This window comes from Dipodomys spectabilis, unplaced genomic scaffold, assembly GCF_019054845.1.
Source record: "Dipodomys spectabilis isolate Male_0828 unplaced genomic scaffold, ASM1905484v1 ptg000233l, whole genome shotgun sequence".
In the NCBI taxonomy this organism is placed as follows: Eukaryota; Metazoa; Chordata; class Mammalia; order Rodentia; family Heteromyidae; genus Dipodomys; species Dipodomys spectabilis.
The window spans coordinates 6,878,544-6,900,559 of NW_024870910.1; the positions used below are offsets into that span (position 1 = coordinate 6,878,544).

General features: G+C 52.6%; 1 protein-coding gene across 2 annotated transcripts; it reads right to left on the reverse strand.

Moving 5' to 3' along the window:
- Nucleotides 1-5,430: 5,430 nt before the first annotated feature.
- On the reverse strand, nucleotides 5,431-16,199 carry Det1 (DET1 partner of COP1 E3 ubiquitin ligase). Of its 2 annotated transcripts, none has more exons than XM_042698508.1 (5): nucleotides 16,117-16,199; nucleotides 13,405-14,497; nucleotides 10,708-10,895; nucleotides 9,495-9,686; nucleotides 5,431-5,976 (listed from the first exon to the last, which is right to left on the reverse strand). In XM_042698508.1, the coding sequence occupies exons 2-5, from the start codon at nucleotides 14,485-14,487 to the stop codon at nucleotides 5,787-5,789; spliced, it is 1,653 nt and encodes a 550-aa protein (XP_042554442.1). In that variant the 5' UTR covers nucleotides 14,488-14,497; nucleotides 16,117-16,199; the 3' UTR covers nucleotides 5,431-5,786. The 2 variants fall into 2 exon arrangements, with proteins under 2 accessions (XP_042554442.1, XP_042554441.1); XM_042698507.1 differs by lacking the exon at nucleotides 16,117-16,199 and adding an exon at nucleotides 15,791-15,811.
- Between the last annotated feature and the right edge of the window lie 5,817 nt (nucleotides 16,200-22,016).

A 22,016-nucleotide genomic window follows, 5' to 3' on the forward strand; every position in this document is an offset into this window, starting at 1 on the left:
AAATCTTGAAAGGCCTAGATGAATAGCCTCAGGTTGAAATTTCATTTGTCCCAATTCAGTGTATTCTCATTCATCAACTTTTCCTTTCTCTTAGTAGAAACAGAGGCCTCTCCCCACACTTTCTGCAATTAATTAAAACTAAGAGGCTGTCTCTTCTAATCCTGGAGAGGTAACTAGGTTTAGGAGAGAGACGAGAAAGCAGAATAGATGGCGGAGGCTGGATGGGCTGCAGGACTTACGTCCCCAGGGGGTGCTCCCTGTCCTCTTCCTCTGCTCTTGGACTTCGGTGGGGACAGTGGACACTTCCTATCAGGGATGAAAGTTAATACGATGTGGACCGGGCATCCACAGAAAAGCACTCCAGCAGCAACTCAGTGCCAGGCTACCCGGACGGACCAACACAGCTGCAGTACGGAAGACAGACGACACTGCGCGTGGGTACAGGAGGTGGGCCCCTGGCGGGCCATCTCAAAGACCTAGCGTCATGCTAGTGTCAGTAAGAAAGAAGAATCTGGACAGCCAAGCCGTAACTGGGCTCTCTTAACACTCGCAATTATTTTTAGACTACATTAGCTGTGCCTGAGTTTCCTGGTGCCTTGACATCTTGGGGTTTTGCAGATTCAGGGGGCTGGTGGGAAGGGGCAGCTACCCAGAGAAAACAAACAAGTCCCGTAAACATGCCTTCCCCAGGCAAACTTATCAATCCAGAGCCGTTCCCTCTTGGGCCTCCTTTAGAGGCTTGCACGCTAAAGGCTGGTACAACTAGGCTACCCTCTCCCATTCCCTCCAGCCTACACTGGGAGCACCTCCTGTGGCTAGGGTATCAGGAAGACATTTGTGGGCCTTTCCAGACCTGGCCTGAGCCACGCTCAGGACCCTCTACCGACCCCACTCATGGCGTGTCCCTGGGTCTGGAGGCCTGGTGAGGAGCCCCGCCAGCCAGCGAGTCCTGCTGACTTGATCTCTGTTTTCATCTTCTTCCCTTATATTGAACCACACATCACTGGGAGCTGATCAGCTCCTGTGCAGAGTCGGCAGGAGTTTCACACACATCGATTTCCACCGTAATGACTAGTCCTGTGCGCTGCCTGACTTGGTCCCTTGGTGGCACTAGGCTTCCCATCCCATTGGGACCTCTTCCAGTCCTGCCACACGTCCCTCGGCAACAGCTCCCCCAACAGGCAGGCCTTCTGCACCCATGCCAGTGAGTCACTGAAATGTCACTTGCCAGCGGGCAGCTTTCCTTCTTGATGCTCCACAAAAGAAAACCGGTCGCTTTAGCTTCAGAGGTGTGGTGGCTCACTCCTGTCATCTTAGCTACCTGGGGCAGAGATGAGGAGGATCAGGGTTTGAGGCCAGCCCAGGCAACAAAAATCCCTGAGACTCCATCTCAACCACCAAAGGCAGGGGTGTTGGCACACACCTGTCCTTCCAGCCACGAGAGAGGCATAAACAGGATTTCCCTCCAGGCTGCCTGGGCATTAACACCAGACCCTATTCAAAGAATAACTAAGGCAAAAAGGCAGGCCCACTTATCCAGCAAATACAAAGGCCCTGAGTTCAAACCCCAGTACTTCCATAAAAAGCAAACCAACAGAAAAACTGTCTTGTCTTCAGTCCTCAAATGGCAAATTTGTTCTTCACTAACCTTACCCCTCTGCTCTCCACTTGTGCCTTTGTGTACAAAACAGCCTTTCATTATAACGCAAAACAGCAGCATCATTTTTTGATGGTGTCTTACGCTGGTAGCCGCGGTGGCTCACCTATGATCCTAGCTACTCCAGAGGCTGACATCCGAAGATCATGATTCAAAGCTACCGTAGGCAGGAAAGTCTCCAATTAACCACCACAAAGCCAGAAGTAGAGCTGTGGTTCCACTGGTAGGTAGAACATTTGCCTTGAGCAAAAAAGATAAGGGACAGCACCTAGGCCTTGAGTTCAAGCCCCAGTACCTACACACACACACACACACACACACACACACACACACACACACACCTAGTAAGAAGGCAGCTAGCATCTACTGAGCTCTTACCCTATTAAAATATTTTATGCTCAGTATTTAATGCTCCCTCAGTGAAATACAGAAAAACTACCTCCATTCTACAGTGGGTCAACTGAGACTCCACTATTAATCCCAAACCCAGTGCTACCCAACCCACAAGGAGCAGTTAGGTCCTGCACCAGGCCTGCCCTACAAGCCAGAAATATTCCCATAATGCACCAGGAACCTCTGCGTCCTGCCTCCTACAAGGGTAATCGAATGCTGTCTGATAAAAGAAAGCCTTTAATTTTTTTTCCTGTTAGACAACGGAGAGCTACAGCTATAAAGGGTATATACTGAGCAAATGAGAGCTGTAAACAAAACTGCTCCCAGAACATCAAAATCACTTAATATGCTCAATTGCTTTCAAAGCACGCATTGTAGGGAACCGTTATGCTGATTACCAGTAATTATAATCTACTCATTAAGAGACGTCCCTGAAGGCCTCGGCAGAGAAACATTTCATTGTTGAATTTCAGTTACTCTGTGTGCTCGAAAATAATGAAGCTACCATCCTTTTAAAAATTATCTAATTTAGGCTTTTCGCTCATTTATATTGTGCCTCTCTGCAAGGCTCGGGACAGAAGAGGCTCGGCAGCCCCCCCCAAGGGTCCACAGCAGCTTTGCTCTGATGCTGACACACCAGGGCCGGCCAGTAGGGGTGGGGTGAAGAGGGGTTCAGGGAAGCACTTTCATCCGAAAGACATTCCCTCAAGTACGTCCCTGGTTCTCTTAGTGCGGAAGAACTCATTTCTCCAGAGTCTTGAGATTCCTCGGTCATTTGTGGAGAGAAGATACTAGAATTTACTGAGTGCTACCTTAAATCCTTTAGGAACAAAGCCAATATAAACAAACACACCGGAATTGAAAAGTTAGTATCAGGGAAGTACTCAGTGGGCTGAGAGCTTTATCTCCTGTTTTAGTTAAACCCTCTTAGCTCTGGGAAACAGACCACAGCTCAGAGGACCACAGGAGAGGCAGGAATCTTCCAGAAATCTGAGAGGAAGAATCCTCGCATCTTCTGGCTTTATGAAAAACTGCATCTAGGGCGTATACAGATGCAAAAAGTTTGGGAGGACATACCTGTAGTCTCAGCTACTCCGGAGACTGAGGTAGGAGGATCAACTGAGGCTGCAAGTTCAAGATTAGCTTGGGTAACATAGCAGAACTCAAAAAAAGGGAGGGGGGGGAGGGCCTAGGAATGTGGCCTAGTGGTAGTGTGCTTGCCTAGCATGCATAAAGCCCTGGGTTTGATTCCTCAGTACCACACCAAAAAAAGCTGGAAGTGGAGCTGTGGCTCAAGTGGTAGAGTACTATCCTTGAGCAAAAGAAGCTAGGTGACAGTGCCCAGGCACTGAGTTCAAGCCCCAGGACTGGCGCACACACACAAAATTTCATGAATCTTTCCTACAAAGACCTATCTTTACATCTATTAATTTGCTTTCAATGACAAGAAATAGACAACCAATTTCAAACAATAAAGTTCTCCTGAGGAAACTGGAAATCCAGTTGTGGGTGGATCTGGGGGTCAACCATCCTTGTCATGGGTGAGCAAGAATCTTCTCCTCTCTTCATCCTGAATGGAGGCAGGCACACCTTGACACGAAGGCTGGTTCTCTGAGTCTGGGCATGGAGCTATGGATGACAGAAACATGGGCTCCACGGTTCAAGAGAAATATTCCCCAGAAACCGCTGCCTCATGGTGTTACTGCCCTGGCCTACACAAGACATCCTTGGACAACTTACACGACTGGCCTGGAGCAGGCACCCTGCTCTTCTCACCGTGAGGTCAGTGATGGTGGTAGCCGGATGGAGAGAAGAGAAATGGAGACTTCCTGAGGTTGGGGTCTCTGGTAAAGAAGGTCATACACTGAAGCCATGTGGAGAATCCTGAAGGAAAAACAGGTTGGAGGGGAAGGGGAGTCGGTGCTATGGTGGACCTGAAAATTTTGAAAACTCAGAACCTATTAGAAATCCCTACAAAGGTGTTGGGGCAATCATAGGAAATGTGAGTTTAAAGTTCCTGGAGGGGGTCAGGGCTGGGAAGGGGCGGGGGGGGGGGGGGGGGTCATCAGTCTCCAGCTAGAATTTAGAAGTGTGGGAGATAATGAAATCAAGAAAAGGAGAAGAAGCGAGGAATCCAAGGCTGAGTGCTGATGCATTCCAGCATCTACAGGTAGAGCAGAAAAGGCAGGAAAAGGCTCTTCCTGCCAGGGAGGCAGGAAGAAAACTAGAAACCAGCTGTCCTACATGCAGGAAAACAAGTGTTGGTTTTTTTTTTTTTTTTTTTTGGTCAGTCCTGGGGTTTGAACTCAGGGCCTGGGTGCTTTCCTGAGCCTCTGGGTGCTCAGGCTAGGACTCTACCACTGGAGCCACAACTCCACTTCCGGCTTTTTCTGAGTAATTTATTGGAGATAAAGAGTCTCACAGTTTTTTCCTGCCTGGGCTGGCTTCGAACCATGATCCTCAGATCTCAGCCTCCTGAGTGGGTAGAATGACAGGTGTGAGTCACCGGCGCCTGGCAACAAGTGTTTCGTTGTGTGTTTGAGCACAGTCTTAAGACGAAGCTCAGGCTGGCCTTGACCCCTCCATCTTCCAGCTCCGCTGCTGTCAGGGAGGAAAGCTTTTACCACGCTGTGTTCACTTCTCTCCTTGTCCTTGGCATGTGGCACGGCAGTGTCTACTCACACAGCGGGCGGCTGTGTTCGAGGTAAGGGGGAGCAGATTCAGCTATTTCAGGCCAAGCCTCGTGTGTGAGGCTTGTGTGAGTGAGGGTGGGCTGAGCTGCCCGGCACTGAGGATACCTGCGTGTGGTGGCTGGCCTCTCCCATCCTGTTTCTCAGGTTCCCAACGGGAGTCTGGGTGGCAGCGGGGACAAAGGGCCCAGCTGTCTCGCACCGTGACTCCTTTGGCAGCTGGCTCTGAAACCCAGGTGTGCTGGAACCAGCTGCAGACACAGCTGTGGACGACAAGCCCCGAGAGGCTGGCTGCGAGTGTGACAGGACGGTGGCTGGCGGCGGTGGGATGCTGTGACAGCTCAGCAGCCTCCGACAGGCTGTCTGATCTCCTTGGGGACACCCAGAGCATGCCGGCCACTCCTCTCCAAAGCACAGTGCGTGCTCCTAGGGTCTGTCTCTGTGCTGTGGCCCAGGGGCCAGCTGCGTGACAGATGGCGCGGGCCCGAGCATGCTTCCACATGAGCACGCGCCATTACCAGGAGAGCGCCCCAGGGAAGGCCGCGGTCCGGGCGGACGCCTGTCCTCCATGCCGGCAGCTGCTGCCTCCGCAGCCGCGTGCCCATCCCACAGCTCCTCCCACACCCCAAGAACTCAGAAAGCCCCGAGGGGGAGGAACGCACGACAGTTAGCACACGGTACACCCTTCAGTAAGAAAATACCAAGGCCTCATTTATTTTCCTATTAAAAAAAAAAAAAAAACCTGCCCCGCTGTTGGGTCTGTGGGAGGAGACGCAGTTCACCTGCACCGGGCCACACAGCCACAGTGCTGAGCAAGGGCCCTGAGGGGCGAAGCAGAGCTCTCTCATCTTTGCAGCAGTGAAGTGCTGAACAAACTCCAGGGGACTTGAGCAGTGCTGGACATCTGCGCCAGAAGCAGACCAGGGGACCCCAGGGCCACCCCTGATGCAAAGTCCACGAGCCTGCTTGCCCCCAGAGTCCAGAGCGGAGTCCTGGACGCCCCCACCCCACCCCAGCCCAGCAACCCAGCCAGGCCCGGCCGGCCCCTAGGTGCAGCAGTGCCGCATGTGGAAGTTGACGACGTACTCGGCGTTGGTCCTCTGCACAGAGATGGCAAAGGGCTCAAAGGGGTGAAAGGTGAAGGCAACAAGGCGGCGCACGGTGTGGTTGACGGGCCGGCCCAGCAAGCCCGCCTGAATCTCAAACTTGAGTAGGCCAGAGTCCCGGGCATAGAATCTAGACAGACAAGGACAGAGAGAGAGGAGGGGGAGAAGCGGATGCTGAAAATCACCCCACACGGTGAGGAGACCACCCATTGCTTCCTTCCCCCAGCTCAGCCCGCGCCAGGCAGCGCCACACACTCTTCTTGGTCTGCCCCGTTCACCGGGCGGTGGAGGGGGTGGGGAGCCTGGCCTGAGCCACTGGTCCCTTCTCTTTCCCAACACGACCCTGTTACACTTACCCTAATTAGGCCAGCCTCCCCAGAAACCGTCCAAGCCACAGATGAGACGCAAGCCACAAGTCCAGGCCACATGAGCCATATTTTCAGGTAGCCACATTAAAACAAATTAAACATCAGCTGGGCACCAGTGGCTCATACCTGTCATCCTAGCTACTCAGAAGGCTGAGCTGAGGACTGCAGTTTAGAGCCAGCCCTAGCAGGAAAGTCCATGAGACTCTTATCTCCAATAAACCACCAGAAAACCGGAAGTGGTGCTGTGGCTCAAGAGGTAGAAAGCTCACCTTGAGCTGAAGAGCTGAGGGACAGCGCCCAGACCCAGAGTTCAAGATCCACGACCAACAAAAAAAGAAAAACAAAGTGAAATTAATTTTAGTTATGTATTTCACTTGATCCAATATATCTAAAATATTGTGTGACCAATAATCCTAATGAAAAATGTCACATTCAAAAAAAAAGAAAAAAGAAAAATGTCACATTCCTTAGCTTTCCCTACATCTCTGAAATCTGGTGTGTTCTTGACCCTTGACTCAAGTCATGTAAGCTGCCTGGTGGCTACATGTGCCTGGGATTTAAACTCAGAGCCTGGGTGGTGTCCTGTAGCTTTTCCTCTCAAGTTGACACTGCCATGTGAGCCATACATCCACGTTCTGGTAGGTAATTGGAGTTAAGAGTCTCACAGGCTGGCTTTGAACCACAATCCTCAGATCTCAATCTCCTCAGTAACTAGGATTACAGGCATGAGCCACTGGCACCAAAATGGAAATTCTTTTTTTTTTTTTTTTGGTCGGTCATGGGGCTTGAACTCTGGGCCTGGGTGCTGTCCCTCAGCTCTTTAGCTCAAGGCGAACGCTCTACCACTTGAGCTACAGCACCTCTTCCAGTTTTCTGGTGGTTTATTGGAGATAGGAGTCTCATGGTCTCTCCTGCCCGGGTTGGCTTTGAACTGCGATCCTCAGATTTCAGCCTCCTGAGAAGCTAGGATTATAGGTGTGAGCCACCAGGGCCCGGCTGGAAATTCTTTTTCACATGGACACACAAAATACTAAGCAGCTTTTACTTCTTCATCCAAACACAAGGTGGAGTAAAGATGCTTCCACCAGTTCCCATCGTAAATGCCGCTTCTGCATGCAAAATGGATGCCCTGTGCTTTGGGGAACTGGAGATGAGGGATGGCTGGGGCTAAGCCAGGGCAAGGGCCGGAAGACAGCCAGCACTGCACTTACAGGCTCTGTAACAGCCCTTCCGAAAAGCATGCACTCGTAAAGCAGACCTCAGGGTATTCATCTTTTTTGGTGAAACCCCCTCTCCTTCCGATGAAGTCACGTCATCGGAACGGAAGTGGACCAGTGGCATGATTAAAGATGGCTGCTCTGATGTCCCCTCATAGACAAAAACGCTCGGCAGTGGGGGAGCGGCTAAACAGATTACAACACACGGATCCGGTGGAAGATACACCGGTGGAAGATTGGTGCAAGGACCAAGCAGGTTGGGGAAACGGAATTAAGGCAGACCCCAGGATGTGATGCGGCGCCACACCTCACACAGGCAAGCCAGCCTGCTGACACAGACCGGAGTGGAAGACAGAAAGGAAAGGAGGCGTGCCGCTCACAGCGTTACCCCTTCAGACGCCTTCGAGGTCCCCATGTCTCTCAGTTTTAATTAAAATTCCCGGCAAAGCGTGCTCAGTCACCGGCCCTGAGCTCCTCAGGCCGTCTCTTCAAACAGGGAAGGCAGCATGGCAGGCGCGCGTCTGCTACCTGACCGCAGCCAATGGGGCCCACTGTGTGCAAAAAGCACGTGTGCCTGGCCCATACGGTCCCCATGCACACACACCACCAAGGGCTCACCTGCACCCTGTCAGTGTATGAGAACTAAGGGAGGGTGAGCAGAGTCTAGACGGTGGGAGACACCTGGGTGGTGGCAAGGAAGGTGAACAGGGAAGCAGGCTGTGGCCTGGACACAAGGACTGACACGCGCTCTGCTCAGGCCGGTGAGAAGAACACTGACAAGCCAACGGGGAGATGTGAAAACAGACTGGCTATCTTGCGGTACTAAGAAGTTTTTGTTCATTTTCTTTACACAGGACAATGACCTAATTTTTAGGTTTTTGTTTTTTTTTAAAAAAAAAAAAAAAAGCTCTTGGGTCTTTTATACGTACAAACTGAGATGTTGGGCTGAAAATGTGGTAGAGTGCTTGCCTTGCATGCATGAAGCCCTGGGTTCAATTCCTCAGTACCACATACACAGAAGAAGCCATAAGTGGTGGTATGGCTCAGGTGGTAGAGTGCTAGCTTTGAGCAAAAAAAGCGGTTCAAGGGCAGTGCCTGGGCCCTGAGTTCAAGCCCCAGGACTGGCAAAAAAAAAAAACAAATTACCTGAGATGTTTACAGGTGAAATGCCAGGAGACTGGGACCCGCCACAAAATAAGCCGGGCAGCAGTGGGGAGAAGAGGATGTGGCAGTGGAAAAAAGAGACAGCAGGCTGGCCAAGAGTTAGTCACTGCTGAAGCCGGCGAGCGGACACAAAGAGTCAGCATATTCTACTTCTCATTGAGGTTTGAAACTAAAAAATTTACCTTTTGGGAGCTGGGCAGGTAGCTCAGTGGCAGAGCGCTTGCCTCGCATACATGAGGCCCTGGGTTCGATTCCTCAGCACCACATAAGCTGAAAAAGCCAGAAGTGTGCTGTGGCTCAAGTGGTAGAGCGCTCGCCTTGAGCTGAAGAGCTGAGGGACAGCGCCCACGCCCAGAGGTCAAGCCCCACAACTGACCCCCCCCAAAAAATTTACTTTTTCTTTTCAATCTGATTACAATCTTCCACAGGAAATACTATGATGATCGAACTGCAGAATGTACTACACCAGCCCACGTAATACACAGTGAGGCGACAGGACGGGTGTACCCACTCTCCAGAGCCAACCGCCACCGCCCGTACGTATGCACCAAGATCTGCCCTGCTCCAGTGGCCAGTCGGGCATCGGAGCAGAGCCTCGACTACAGCGCTACATGGAACAGTACCGGATTACTCTAAGCGGAACATCACGGCTTCAGTCCCAGGATACAAGCAGACAACACTTCACTGAGCTCGAGGTTAGATGGGAGCAGGAGGTAGCAGGGGTTAGTTTACAAGACTGATACCCAAACAGTCCAAGCACTCAGCAAGGAAGTGGGGGGGGGGGGGGGGCAAGTCACAGGAAATGATGCCAGGAAGGAGGGTGCGCGTGCAAAAGTGGGACCACGTTCCCCCCACACGCACTGTGGTCACCCGCGGGCAGCATGGCGCCGACGTCATACCTGATGGGGTGATCGCCACAGGTCTTGGGCCGCTCCATGACTGACACCCACTTGTCATCGTAGCTGAAGAGAGACAGGTCCAGGTAGGGGCTCCCGCTGTAGGACTGGGCACTGATGGGGAGCTGGCCCAGCAGCCGACGCACCGCCTCCGTGTGCCCTCCATACTTGGCATTGATGATTGTGTCTTTGAATCTAGAACAAAGCATCGGAGAGGACGGTCTTTGAGGCGGGTGCCTGGCTTTCAGAGTAATGAACACGTCTAAAACCACTCACTTTGTAAATCACTATGAAGCCCAAGACCAGGCTCTCACACATTCCAAGTGTGGCGGGCTACAGATACTCTTAAAACAACAACAACAACAAAAAGAAGCAAAGAGCAGGAATGGAGAACCCTAAGTCACCAGCGGACAAAGACAGCAAAGGAATTTAAGATGGAAACGCCTGGAATTTGACACAGTTTCTACTCATTGCTGGTAACAGCACAACTAGGAAAATATTCAAAATCCACTTTCCCCAAATAATAGCCGCAGGTTGACTCAGGAAGGTGGGAGGGGGCGGGGAGCCTTGGCAGATGCCATCTCCTGGGCCTGGGACCAGTTCTAACTGCCTTTCACCAAGACTCTGGACTGCCACGTTTAAGAACTGCAGGGATCCTCCTGACTGCAGGCTGCCTCTCGGGTAGCTGCCTCAGAGATGCCAGGGAGCCACAGGTCCTGACCCATCCCAGGGTTCCCTGCTCAGGCAAGCTTGCTTCTTGAAGCTGAGGCTCTTCAGCCTTAAGTCTCTGCTCCTGAGCTACGTAAGTCAGTCATGACGCACCGTGCATGGTCTAGCTTCTAACGCTGCGTTAGTATCTCTTCTGTTCTATGGTCTGCAATGGAGTTGCAATGGAGTAGAGATAAATGCATGTGTTCAACACACTGTACGTTACCCACAAGTTGTAAAAAGATTTCCTTAAGCATTCACTCAGTATCTGTGTGCTCGTCAGCACACCACTGAGGACCGAGCCGCAGAGAGATGGCCTCCACCTTTCTGCAGCTCACAGATGGTGTAGAACAGAGCCCGACGATGCATGGAAGGGGCAGCGAGGAGAGGCTCAGCACGTGACAAGGGGGCGGTTAACGCCTGCAGGCTAGCCGAGGCCAGAGGGAAGAGAAGTGGCGACTGGGCCCAACAACACAGCCATCCAGACAGGGCCGGGGGGACGGCTTACCGGCGTTGGATCTGCCTTGCAGAGTTGTTGCTGGAGGCCGAGCAAGGGAACTGGACTTCGCTGTGCAGGGTGGCATTGCGGAAGAGGTCACAGAAGTTCTCAAAGAGCTCCAGAAGCTCGTCCGAGGTGTTCTCAAACACAGCAATCACCTCGGTGGTCACCATATTGTACACCACAAAGAAAGATGCCTAAAAAAAAAAAAAAAGACAGAGAGCTTCAGACAGCACAAGGGCCTGCCATGCCTAGAGAACCTGTCACCTGGCTTAAAATCCATGCCAACCGAGTACGCCAAGCGAATACCTGAGCTGGACACTAGGGTGGAAACCTGGCTCCCTGTGGTCTCGGGGGGGGGAGGGGGGAGATGGGTGATGGGGAGGGGGCAGACTGGACTCAGAGACCCGGCCCCTCCAGCCTCCCACTGCCTCTGGGCTGCTAGAATGACTGTGTGTAAAAAGAGCTTCAATCTTTTTATCTCAAACTGTGCAAATTCAATATTTTTCCCAAGTGTTTATCCCTCACTTGCTTCCTAACGGACCCTGAGATTAAAGAAGAAGAAGAAGAAAAAAAAAAAACACAAAAAAATGCCAGATTTAATTTTCCTTCCTGCTGGGAAAGTGATTTGCAGCCTGGGGCTGCCCGTTGCCGAATGATTTTCTCTTCTATGTATACAGTTGAAAGTTCAATTTGGGGGCCACTTATTTTTTCCTCTTCATATTTCTGACATGCAGACAGAAGTCTTAAATATATTGTGTGCTAAAACTGCTCAAGCAAGTTGTAGCCACACAGGCTCAGCTTGGTACAAATCAGGCATTTTCTGTTTCTTTCTTTGTAAGTGCTCTTCTGCAGGAGCATGTGTAAGATGCATTGTAAATTTGGAGCAATTAAGACCCGAGGGGGAACCTGAAAAGCATTCAAATGCCACAGGTGGCAGAGCTGCCACTTTCTGAATGAGCCCCTAACCCTCTTGCTCCTGTAACCCTCCAGCTCCTTGTTCCCGTAAACCTCCAGCTCCTAGCTCCTGTAAACCTCCAGCTCCTTGCTCTGCCCAACAGGTGGTTCTGGGACCACAAGTTTCGGTTGGTGAGTGCAGCAGTGTGAATTAATTCGTCTTCAAGCTTCCAAGAGGACTTCAGAAGTTCTCAGAACACTGGGATTAGCAGCTTGCAGTACTCTGATTGAGTTGAAATCTGTTACCAATCTCTGGAGCCATGTAGCCCAACTGTTTTACTAGTAATTAGTCTTTCCCAGAGCTCCTATTACATGGCTTCACGGTCACCTGGAAATTAAATTTGGCTGTAAATTAGAGGACAGAGGCAACCTGAGAAGAACCTAGCAATAACACAAGGCTTTGTGTCTGCAGGCGCTTCCCACTCATTAACCTTATTGGAACCTATCAAATTAAACTGGGGGAGGAGTGCAGAGCACAACTTCGGCAGAAAGGGTGGGTTTAGGGTTTCAAACCCCACAAGCAAAGGGCGCAGCCTTCGCAGCATCTCTACCAGCAACTGACTGAGGCTACTAGGGAGAAAAAAAAAGCAAATGGGTCATCTTTTAGCAAAGGAAAAAGGGCCCGCCTCAAAGCAGTGATCACAGACAACTTAGTCCCTCCAAAATAGAAAAGTAATTATAGCTCAAAGCTAAATAAGACTGACTCATGGCCTCTTCCACACCTGGACAACACTGATCACATCAGAGCTTTACCAGAATCTCCATAATTACAAGGACACGGAAACGGATCACCCTCCCCTCCAAGACGTGCTGGGCGTGAGGGACAGGGGAAACGATCACCCTCCCCTCCAAGACGGGCTGGGCGTGAGGGACAGGAAGGCACAGATGTCAGGGGCCGTATGCCAACCTCCACTCCACTCACAGTGAAGTGCACACTCACCTGCGGTAGCTGCTAGTTCATCACTGACAGGCAAGAAAAAGCATCCCCCTAATGATCTTGCCCATGCCACACGCCTTTTTAGAATGCAGCTCTGAGAGTAGTTCTACAGGTGACTGGAAGCCTAGGAAGCAACGCCCTGCATGGCACCTCCTTACAGTAAACTCAGCTACAGACAAGAGAGAGATACCAGACTCAGCCAACTCCCATCTCAAGGGTCCTGAAAATGCTCTGAAGAAAACTGAGGGTGCTGGGCGCCAGTGGCTCACGCCTGGAATCCTAGCTACTCAGGAGGCTGAGATCTGAGGACCACAGTTCAATGTCAGCCCGGGCTGGAAAGTCCATGAGACTCTCATCTCCAATAAGAAGACCGGAAGTGGCTCTGTGGCTCAAGAGGTAGAGCACTAGCCTTGAGCTGAAGAGCTGAGGGACAGCGTCCAGGCCGAGTTCAAGCCTCATGACCGACAAAAAAATAAAAAAGAAAAAAAAGAAAGAAAAGAAAAATGTGGGTAATAACTGAGGCGGGCATAGTGGTACACACCTGTAATGTGCACTTGGGAGGCTCAGGCAGGAAGATCCCAAGTTTGTGGCCAGCCTGGGTTACGAAGCCAGGCCCTGCCTCTGAGAAAAGAAGAATTAGGCCAGCAGGCTCAGAGCAGACCACACGGGGCGAGGGCAGCCAGCTTCCATTTGTCCACACCATGGACCCAGATAAAAATGCAACTGGTTTCAAGTTTGTACCCTAGGAGAGCAAACATCCACCCAAGAAAGGCTGTGCATTCCTGAGGGCCGGCAGGGGGCTGGCTCCATACCTGGGACGGGTCCGTGGCCCGCAGCGTGGCCACGTCCTCGCTGGTGTACTTGATGAGCAGGTGCCGCTCGTCCAGCAGCTGCATCTTCCACATGCGCAGCTGCCGCAGCTGGTCAAAGTACTGGAAGAAGCGCCGCTTGGCCATGGCGCTCCCGTCCTGCTGCGCACGCCGCCACAGGTACACCAGCAGGCGGTGCTTCAGGGAGTTGATGAAGGGGTCCCGGAAGGGGCTGGCAGTGCCCGCCTGGCCGTCCCGCTGCACCTCGGGGAAGACGGCGGACACGGTGAGCAGGTCGTCCTCATAGCAGAAGCGGCCGATGGTGCGCACGTCAATGAAGGTGCCCTCGGGGGTCACCTGGAAGACGTGGATGGTCTGCTGCTGCACCGACAGGATGGCCAGGATGTTCTTGTACAGGTACAGCCCTTGGTTGTGCGACAGGACCACTTTGTCGCACTTGAACGTGCGTGTGTCACACAGACGTCCGGTGTGAAGGTCGATGATGTGGAGGGAGTAGTCCTCGAGGGGGGACCGGGGGTTGGGGGTCACGGACTCGCTGTTCCGGTACACCTCGTAGAAGGGGGGGTGCGGCTCGTCGGGGAGGTAGGCGGCCGAGCCCACGATGACGCAGCGGCAGTCGTCCGTGAACAGGCTGCACTCCCGGTTCAGGTGCTCCCCGTTGGCGGCCACGTTGGTTATATGCAGCAGGACAAAAAAGCGCTCGAAGAGCCGGCCCCGGATGTTGACGGAGCGCTGGTCGTTGCCGTTGGACAGGATCTCCCCCTCATACCCCTGCAGGAGGTCCTCCGCCGCCTGGCAGCCCTGGTACTCGTAGATCTCGAGAGACGTCTGGTCGGAGGAGAAGGCGATGAAGTAGCGGCCATCAGGGGAGAACTTGCGCAGGAAGCAGGGGGGCTTCTCCACGTTGACAACGGTGAAGCTGGGGAAGACGTTCTGGTGGAACACGCGGACCTGGTGCCAGTGGGTCCCCGCCCGGCCGGAGCTGATGCGCCGGCGCTCCAGGCGGTGAATGACGTTCTGGTTCTGGATTCTCCGGGGTTTAATGGTGGAGACATGATAATCCATGATCACATCTCTGCAGAGGAGAGCAGAGCAGGAAGATAGTTTACCAAAACATACACACACGCAGAGAGCAAACAGTAGACACACACAGATTTCTTACATCCTGAACCAAGGGGCTCCCATAGTGATAGTAAACAGCACTTTTCCTTCCAGTGTGGAAGTGGGCCAGACAGTTCCAAGTCCCAGGGCCAGACAGTTCCAAGTCCCAGTAGAGCTTAAGGAAAGGAGGCAGCTCACAAGGAACCCCTCCCAACCACATGCAGCTCACAGGAATGTTCCATGGACTCTACCTACAAGTGCATCTGTCTGAACTGTGTAAGAATCACATTCAAGCCAGGTGCTTGGTGGCTCATGCCTGTGATCCTACCTACTCAGGAGGCTGAGATCTGAGGCTCACCATTCAAAGCCAGTCAGGGCAGGAAAGTCTGTGAGACTCTTATCTCCAATTAACCATCAGAAAACCAGAAGTGACACTATGGCTCAAAGGGGTAGAGTGTTAGCCTTGATTGAAAGAGCTCAGGGAGAGTGTGCGGACACTGAGTTCAAGAGTCACATTCAAGCCGGGCACCAGTGGCTCACGCCTGTCATCCTAGTTACTCAGGAGGCTAGATCTGAGGATTGCGGTTCAAAGCCAGCCCAGGCAGAAAAGTCCATGAGACTCTTATCTCCAATAAACCACTAGAAAACCAAAAGTGGTGCTGTGGCTCAAGCGGCAGAGTGCTCACCTTGAGCTGAGGAGCACAGGGACAGTGCCCAAGCCCAGAGTTCAAGCCCCACAACCGACCAAAGGGAAAAAAAAAAAAAATCACATTCAGTGGCTAAGGAGAGAATGGAAGCATAGAGTACGGGCAGTTCAAACCCTAGTACTCCAAAAGAAAGGTCAAAAACAGACAAACATATTGACCAGGCCATTAAGATGGCCATATGAACTAAAATAACCCGATGCAATCCTTATCAAAACTGCAATGGTACTTTTCGCAACACTAGAAGAAAAAAAAAAAAAACAACTCATCCTAAAATTCATACAGAAACATTCCCCCCCCCCCCCCCCCCCCCGCTCCCAAGCAGCCAATGGAGTGTTGAAAAGTACCAGAAGTTGGGTGATTCCTACTTCCTGATCTCAAAACACATTACGGGGCCTCAATTTAAAACAAAAACAAAAAAAATAAAATACACACACCACACTTGGTACTAGCAGCACCGAGACAGACACAGAGCCAGAAATAAAGCCATGCCCGTGGCGGTCTCGCAGCTGGGAAAGGGCAGTCTGGCCAGCCCGTGGTTTTGGAGAGGGGTGAGTGGGTACCTTCCCATCGCACGGTGGGGCTGAGTCGCACCCTTGGCAATGGACGGGTGCAACCCCTCACCCCGCTCAGACCTCGGCCCGGGAGAGGGAGGCCGGGGCAGGGGTCCCGCTGGGGTCTGCCGCCCCGGCCGCCTCCATCCACCCGAGGCCCGCCGCCCGCGGCCCGGCCGCGGGACTGTCACCCCGCGCAGGTGTGTGCCGGGGCGGGGGCCGCACGCATGCGCCCCGGGGCCGCCCGCCGGCGCCCAGGCCCGCCCCGCACCGAGGCCGGGGCGGGGCCTCGGCGGGGCAGGGCCGGGGTCGCGGGGCCCGAAGGAAGTCCTCACCTGGGGCGTCTCGGCTCAGGGGCCCAGGACCCGGGCCGGCCCCGCCGGCTGCGAGCGCGCCGCCCCCGGGCCCGCCCCCGCCATGCCTCCCGAGCGCCCCCCACCCGCCCGCGGCGCCCGCAGACGCCAACTCCCGCCGGCCTGCCGGAAGTGCAGGTCCGCGAGCGCGGAAGTCGAGGCCAGAGCGGCGCCATGCGACGAAGGCGCGCGCCGCGCCCCCGGGCGGCTGGAGGCGGAACTGCAGCCCGGGGCGGCCCGGGCTGCGGAGGGGGAACCTGAGCCCCTCCAGCCCCAGACCTGCACGGGGGGGGGGGGGGGGGGGGGACGAGCGCTCGGACCCCCCCCCCCCCCCCCCCCCCCCCCCCCGCCACCAAGTTCATCCAGACCCATGAATTCCACCACCTCCGCCTGCCTCTCACCTGGCTGACTTCACGCCAGCCTGTGCAAGCTGTTTCTGCTCTCCACCTTTGTTTCCTGAATATATATACCCGTATATTCTTACTAGATGATAATTCGTTACATAGCACATAATAATGTGCTATTGTGTGACAGATAGCATAACATATACATGTATACTTATAGTTATTAACGTAGTACAGGACATCATATATAATATTGTATGATAGAGAATATATACATGTGTTTATACTATCTTAATATGATGTATTACGTAGTATATATTATTGTGTAATAGGTAATATATATATATTTATAATATCTTAATATAATGTATTACATAGTATATATTATTGTGTAATAGGTAATATATATATATTTATAATATCTTAATATAATGTATTACATAGTATATATTATTGTGTAATAGGTAATATAATATAGACATGTATGTAATGATATGTTAATATGTTACATAGTATACATTATTGTATAATAGAAAATATATCTAATAATATATTATCTATTATATATTTTATTTATTTTATTTTATTGCCAGTACTGAGGCTTGAACTCAGGGCCTGGGCGCTGTCCCTGAGCTTCTTCTGCTCAAGGCTAGCACTCTACCACTTGAGCCACAGTGGCTTCTTCTGTGTATGTGGTGCTGAGGAATGGAACCCAGGCCTTCATGTATGCCAGGCAAGCGCTCTACCACTGAGCCATGTCCCCAGCCCATAGACATATACATTTGTTTTTTTAAGTAGCAAATCTGAATTTCCAACTCTTCCCACAGAGCCGGGGTAGCAACACGATGCCAGCCACAGTACTTTTGGCCTACCAAATGAACTTCATTTCAGAGATCAGATCCATTCCCTCTGCCCCCCCACAGCCCACCCCCTCCCCACCACCAGACTTGGTCCTCCTGTTTCTCCCAGGAGGGCTTAATGGTTTAAACCAAAAGCACTGGGGGAACGTTGGGTTCCTCCTACTTTTCTCTCTGCTTTTGTGTAGGTTTGTTTTCCTTAACTTGTATAGGTTTGTTTTCCTTAAGGACAACAACAACAATGGCAAAAACTACCCCCTACTCCTGCCTGATACCCAAGCAGCTCGTATATCTCTTTACTGTAAATTTATTCCCATGCTTGACCCACAAGGAGAGAGAGCAGCAAAGGAACTCCATTCCCAGGGGCATGTCCCCTGTACTGCCCCGGCTACTGCAGATTACTGGGGAACGAGGCCCTAATGACCTGTGGTTCCTAAGCTTTTCCTGAGAGCTTGTTATTTAAAAACATGCAAAACACACAGGGGTCATGGGGGAGTACAATTTTGTCTATAAGACTGGTAAGCCTTCATTCCTACATGTTCCTTAACTCACCTGTAACTTGGTCTCTCCATCTGTAAAATGGGGGTAATGGTAGTTTCCCCATCACACAGTCAGGGAGGAGGGGGGAGACTTAGTTATTGTGTGTCACAAGGCTCAGCCCTCTTCCCAGCACATATTTAAACCTCAAGAAATGTTGGCTTGGACTGGGAAGGTGGCTTAGCGGTAGAGTACTTGCCTAGCATGCATGAAGCCCTGGGTTCAATTCCTTGATACCACCACGTAAACAAAAAATAAAGAAAGAAAATTAATTTTAAAAAAAAAAGGGAAGCCAGGCACCAGTGACTCACGCCTGTAAATAAAAATAAAATAAAAAATGTTGGTTCTTACTGAGTTCTTGCTAGGTCAGTGTACTTTGTCTTGAAATTCTGGAGATTTATGTCTCATCGATGAGGCTCTAAGCCCCCCAAAAGTGAGTGAGGATGGTCTCATAACCCCAGGCTTCTGCCTTCTCTGAACATCCATCCCAGCATTTTGGAAAGCCATTTTTCTCTGTTTTCCCCTCTGGGAAACAGCAAGTTGGGGCGGGGGGGGGGGGGGGGCGGGTAATGGGCTGGAGGATGAGGAAGCCATTGTGTTTGTGAAGGACCTAATTCTTATGAGGGTTTCAATAGTAAATGCATCATATATGAGCATGGTTCGGCATAACTTTTAATTCCCAAAGGATGCCAGACACTGCAATTAGCATAGAAACAGAGGGAAAACAGGAACTCTCCATTCACACCCCCCATCCCGCCCTTCCCATTAGGAATTGCACACCCACCCCTCTAGACTTGCCAGGCATCAGCACCATGTAGATGTACACTCGGGGACCTGTAATAGCTTTGTTTCATCTTCATCTGTAGATGTGAATGGAGACTGCCTCACACATTGTTTTGCCGAGGGCTTTGTTCCCTTATGAATGCGTTTCAGAGACTGTTCTATGCCAGCACACAGAGATCCGAGCCAGGCACACAACAGATACCCCTTGATCACACACTCCACCTTGTGAGCACTGAAGTTTCTTCCTCCCAATTTTTCCAAGAAGCTCCCCCCTTGGTGAATTACCGCCGACATACATCTCGGTCCACACTCAGACGACACGTCTCAGTAGTAGAATTACGAGGCCAGAAGTTGGCCATTTAGAAAGTGTTCATGGTGCGTGTTAATTATTTCATAGAGAAAGCTAATTACCAGATGGTGATGACCCCTCTGGACTTCGTATGTCCATGACTTACTGTCAGATCTACAGAGGCCTAACTGTGTGGAAGGCTCAAGCCCTCGGCAGGCAAGTGTGATCTGGCCTTGGACCATCGGATGCTGAGATGCTCACCCGTCCATCCTGGGCGTGATCTTGAGCACCTGCAGCTTCAGGTTCAAGGAAGACCTGAGAAGATGGCTGAAGGTGGGCGGAAGGATTGTTTTCCCGTGGCCTGTGGAGGCCCTGTAAGCTCTTGTCATCCGCATTCCTGGCCTAATAACTTCCCTGGTACTTATTATTTTTTTTTTTTCCGGTCATGGGGCCTGAACTCTGGACCTGGGCGCTGTCCCTCAGCTCTTCAGCTCAAGGCGAACGCTCTACCACTTGAGCTACAGTGCCACTTCCGGTTTTCTGGTGGTTTATTGGAGATAGGAGTCTCACGATCTCTCCTGCCCGGGCTGGCTTTGAACTGCGATCCTCAGATCTCAGCTTCCTGAGTAGCTAGGATTACAGGCGTGAGCCACCAGCGCCCGGCTTCCTCAGCTCTTCAGCTCAAGGCTAGCGCGCTACCACTTGAGCCACAGCGCCACTTCCGGCTTTTTTCTTTTTGCTTATGTGGTGCTGAGGAATCGAACCCAGGGCCTCATGCATGCCAGGCAAGCGCTCTACCACTGAGCCACCTTCCCAGCCCCTCATGGGGTGTTTTCTTTACACAGAGTCCCCTGGTTGCTTCAGAAACTCCCCCTGCCTCCCTTTCCACGGGGGACAGGAGAAGGGGCAATGGCTGCCTGTGAGGGGCTGGCAGCAGGGGTCCAGGCAGAGCTCCAGTCTCTAGAACAAGGATCCCCTGTGTAACTGGCTGAGAGAGAGAGGAGGCAAGGCCCGGAGAACGGCAAGACCCTCAGCTGCCTGGGAACGCACTCTTCTTTGCCGTGAAGACAATGAAATTAGAGGTAATTGCGAGACACAGAAATTCACTCACACCTAGGACGGCTACTGGGGAAGGGCGGCGGGGACCGGCTGGAATCCGCGGGGAGATGGACAGCAGGTCCTTCCCTCCAGCTCCAGGATTCACCCCTCCCTTGCAACCGTGAAACAAAAACCCCTCATGCAGGCTGGCCCACCTGTGATCCGAGGATGGTGGTTCGAAGTCAGCCTGGGAAGGAAAGTCTGTGCGACTCTTATCTCCAACTTAAAAAAAAAAAAAAAAAGCTTAGAAGCGAATCTGTGGCTCAACTGGTAGAGATCTAGCCTTGAGCAAAAGAGGCTCGGAGGTAGCACAGGTTTTGAGTTCAAGCCCCAGGACTGGCGCACGCATGCACGCACGCACGCACGCACGCGCACACACACACACACACACACACACACATCCCTCCTGGCCCCATACCAGTGCTGCCTATAGGAAAGAAGCTAGGAGGAGTAGAGAAACCCAAACATCCACAAGACTTGAGCTCTTCCCCAAATACCACCTAACTACCATACTCGAGGAGCCCCAAAGAGCTTACACTTGCCCCAGAACCCGGGGTACTGTGGCCCCAGGGACATGGAGATGAATGGCCACGCGCAGGACAAGAACATCATTGTACTTCTAAGAAGCCAGGCTCGGCGGGGTGAGAGGCATAGAGAGTCGGTACGTAGGCTGCACAGCCACTACGTCACTGGGCTTGAGCTCCCTTCCGTGGATGAGGCCACGCTGAGTTACCCTCTGCACCCCTCCACCCCATGTGGCATCTCAGAGCATAGACACGGTCAAGGTCAGCATGTGGTGTGCGTGTGTGTGTGTGTGTGTGCGTGTGTATGTGTGTGTGTGGGGATGCTACGTCCAGCCAGTGTGACCACAGGGAGAGATGAGTCTCCCCTCTGCCCTCATGATAGACAGGCCAGGAAGGGCTTTGCTCTAGCCTGTTTCCTCCCCAGCCTTAGCAGGCTCAGAGGACCAGAGAGAGAGAAAGAGGCAGCAACCATGGAGGGTCCTGGGCCCAAGGGAGGTTGGAGAGATGGAAGGAGGAAAGGCTGGAGGGGCGGCCTTCCCTCGGGCCTGCCAGTCATCGCTCCTGCCTGCCAGGGGCCGGGCCCCACGTCCATCTGATAAGGTTGTTAAGTCAGCAGGAACACCTGCCCCGCCATCTGCCGCTCTCCCTGTCCCGACAGGGCACGGGGGGCCTCTTCGCATCTCCCCAAAGGCAGTGGGCCGTGGGGGCCTGAAGCGGGGGGGGGGGGGCATGTCCCAGAACACCTGCTGGGCAAATCATCGCGGGCCCCTCTCCAAGCCCCCCAGTGCTAGGAGGCAGGCTCGAAGCAGTCGGGATCACAGGTGCGAGCGGTGCTTCTTGGGGGTTGTCAGCAGAAGCAGAGCCGAGGGGGTGGCCCCCCACTTGGCCTGGGGTCATCAACACACAGGTCAGTCCTGACCTCCTGAGATAACGAGGCCAGGGCCGGCGGCGCGGGGAGTTCACACACGGGTCTCCCCTCTCCATTCCGCACCGCAGCCCGGGACCATTAATCATCTCAGACGCTGGGCTTCCCGGCTTATCTGCGGTACATCACCGCCTCTCCTCTTTGGGGCTCTGGAAACAGGAGCACGTGGGAGAAAGCGCTGTGCGCCGTGTGCCTGTTAGCAAATCGTGCCAGGCTCGCTCTTGTATATGTCTGACCGTGCCAGTCCAGTTCTGATTTGCATTAAGAAAAGCTGCTAGAGAATCACCCTGTTCCCCTGGACCAAATGGTGGGTTCTGGAGGTGCATGCGTGTGGAAAACAGCATCAAGTCGGACACGTGCGCGTTCCCGATGCCCAGACTCTCTTACTCCTCTGCTGGTGCACTTTTATCTGGAGAAAAAAAGGAAGGCACAATTGGGGACGCTGGGTACTCGGGTGTGACAGCCTGGCCCACCATGCGAGGGGTCCCGGGCCTTCGCTCAAGGACCCAGCAGAGTGGAAATGAA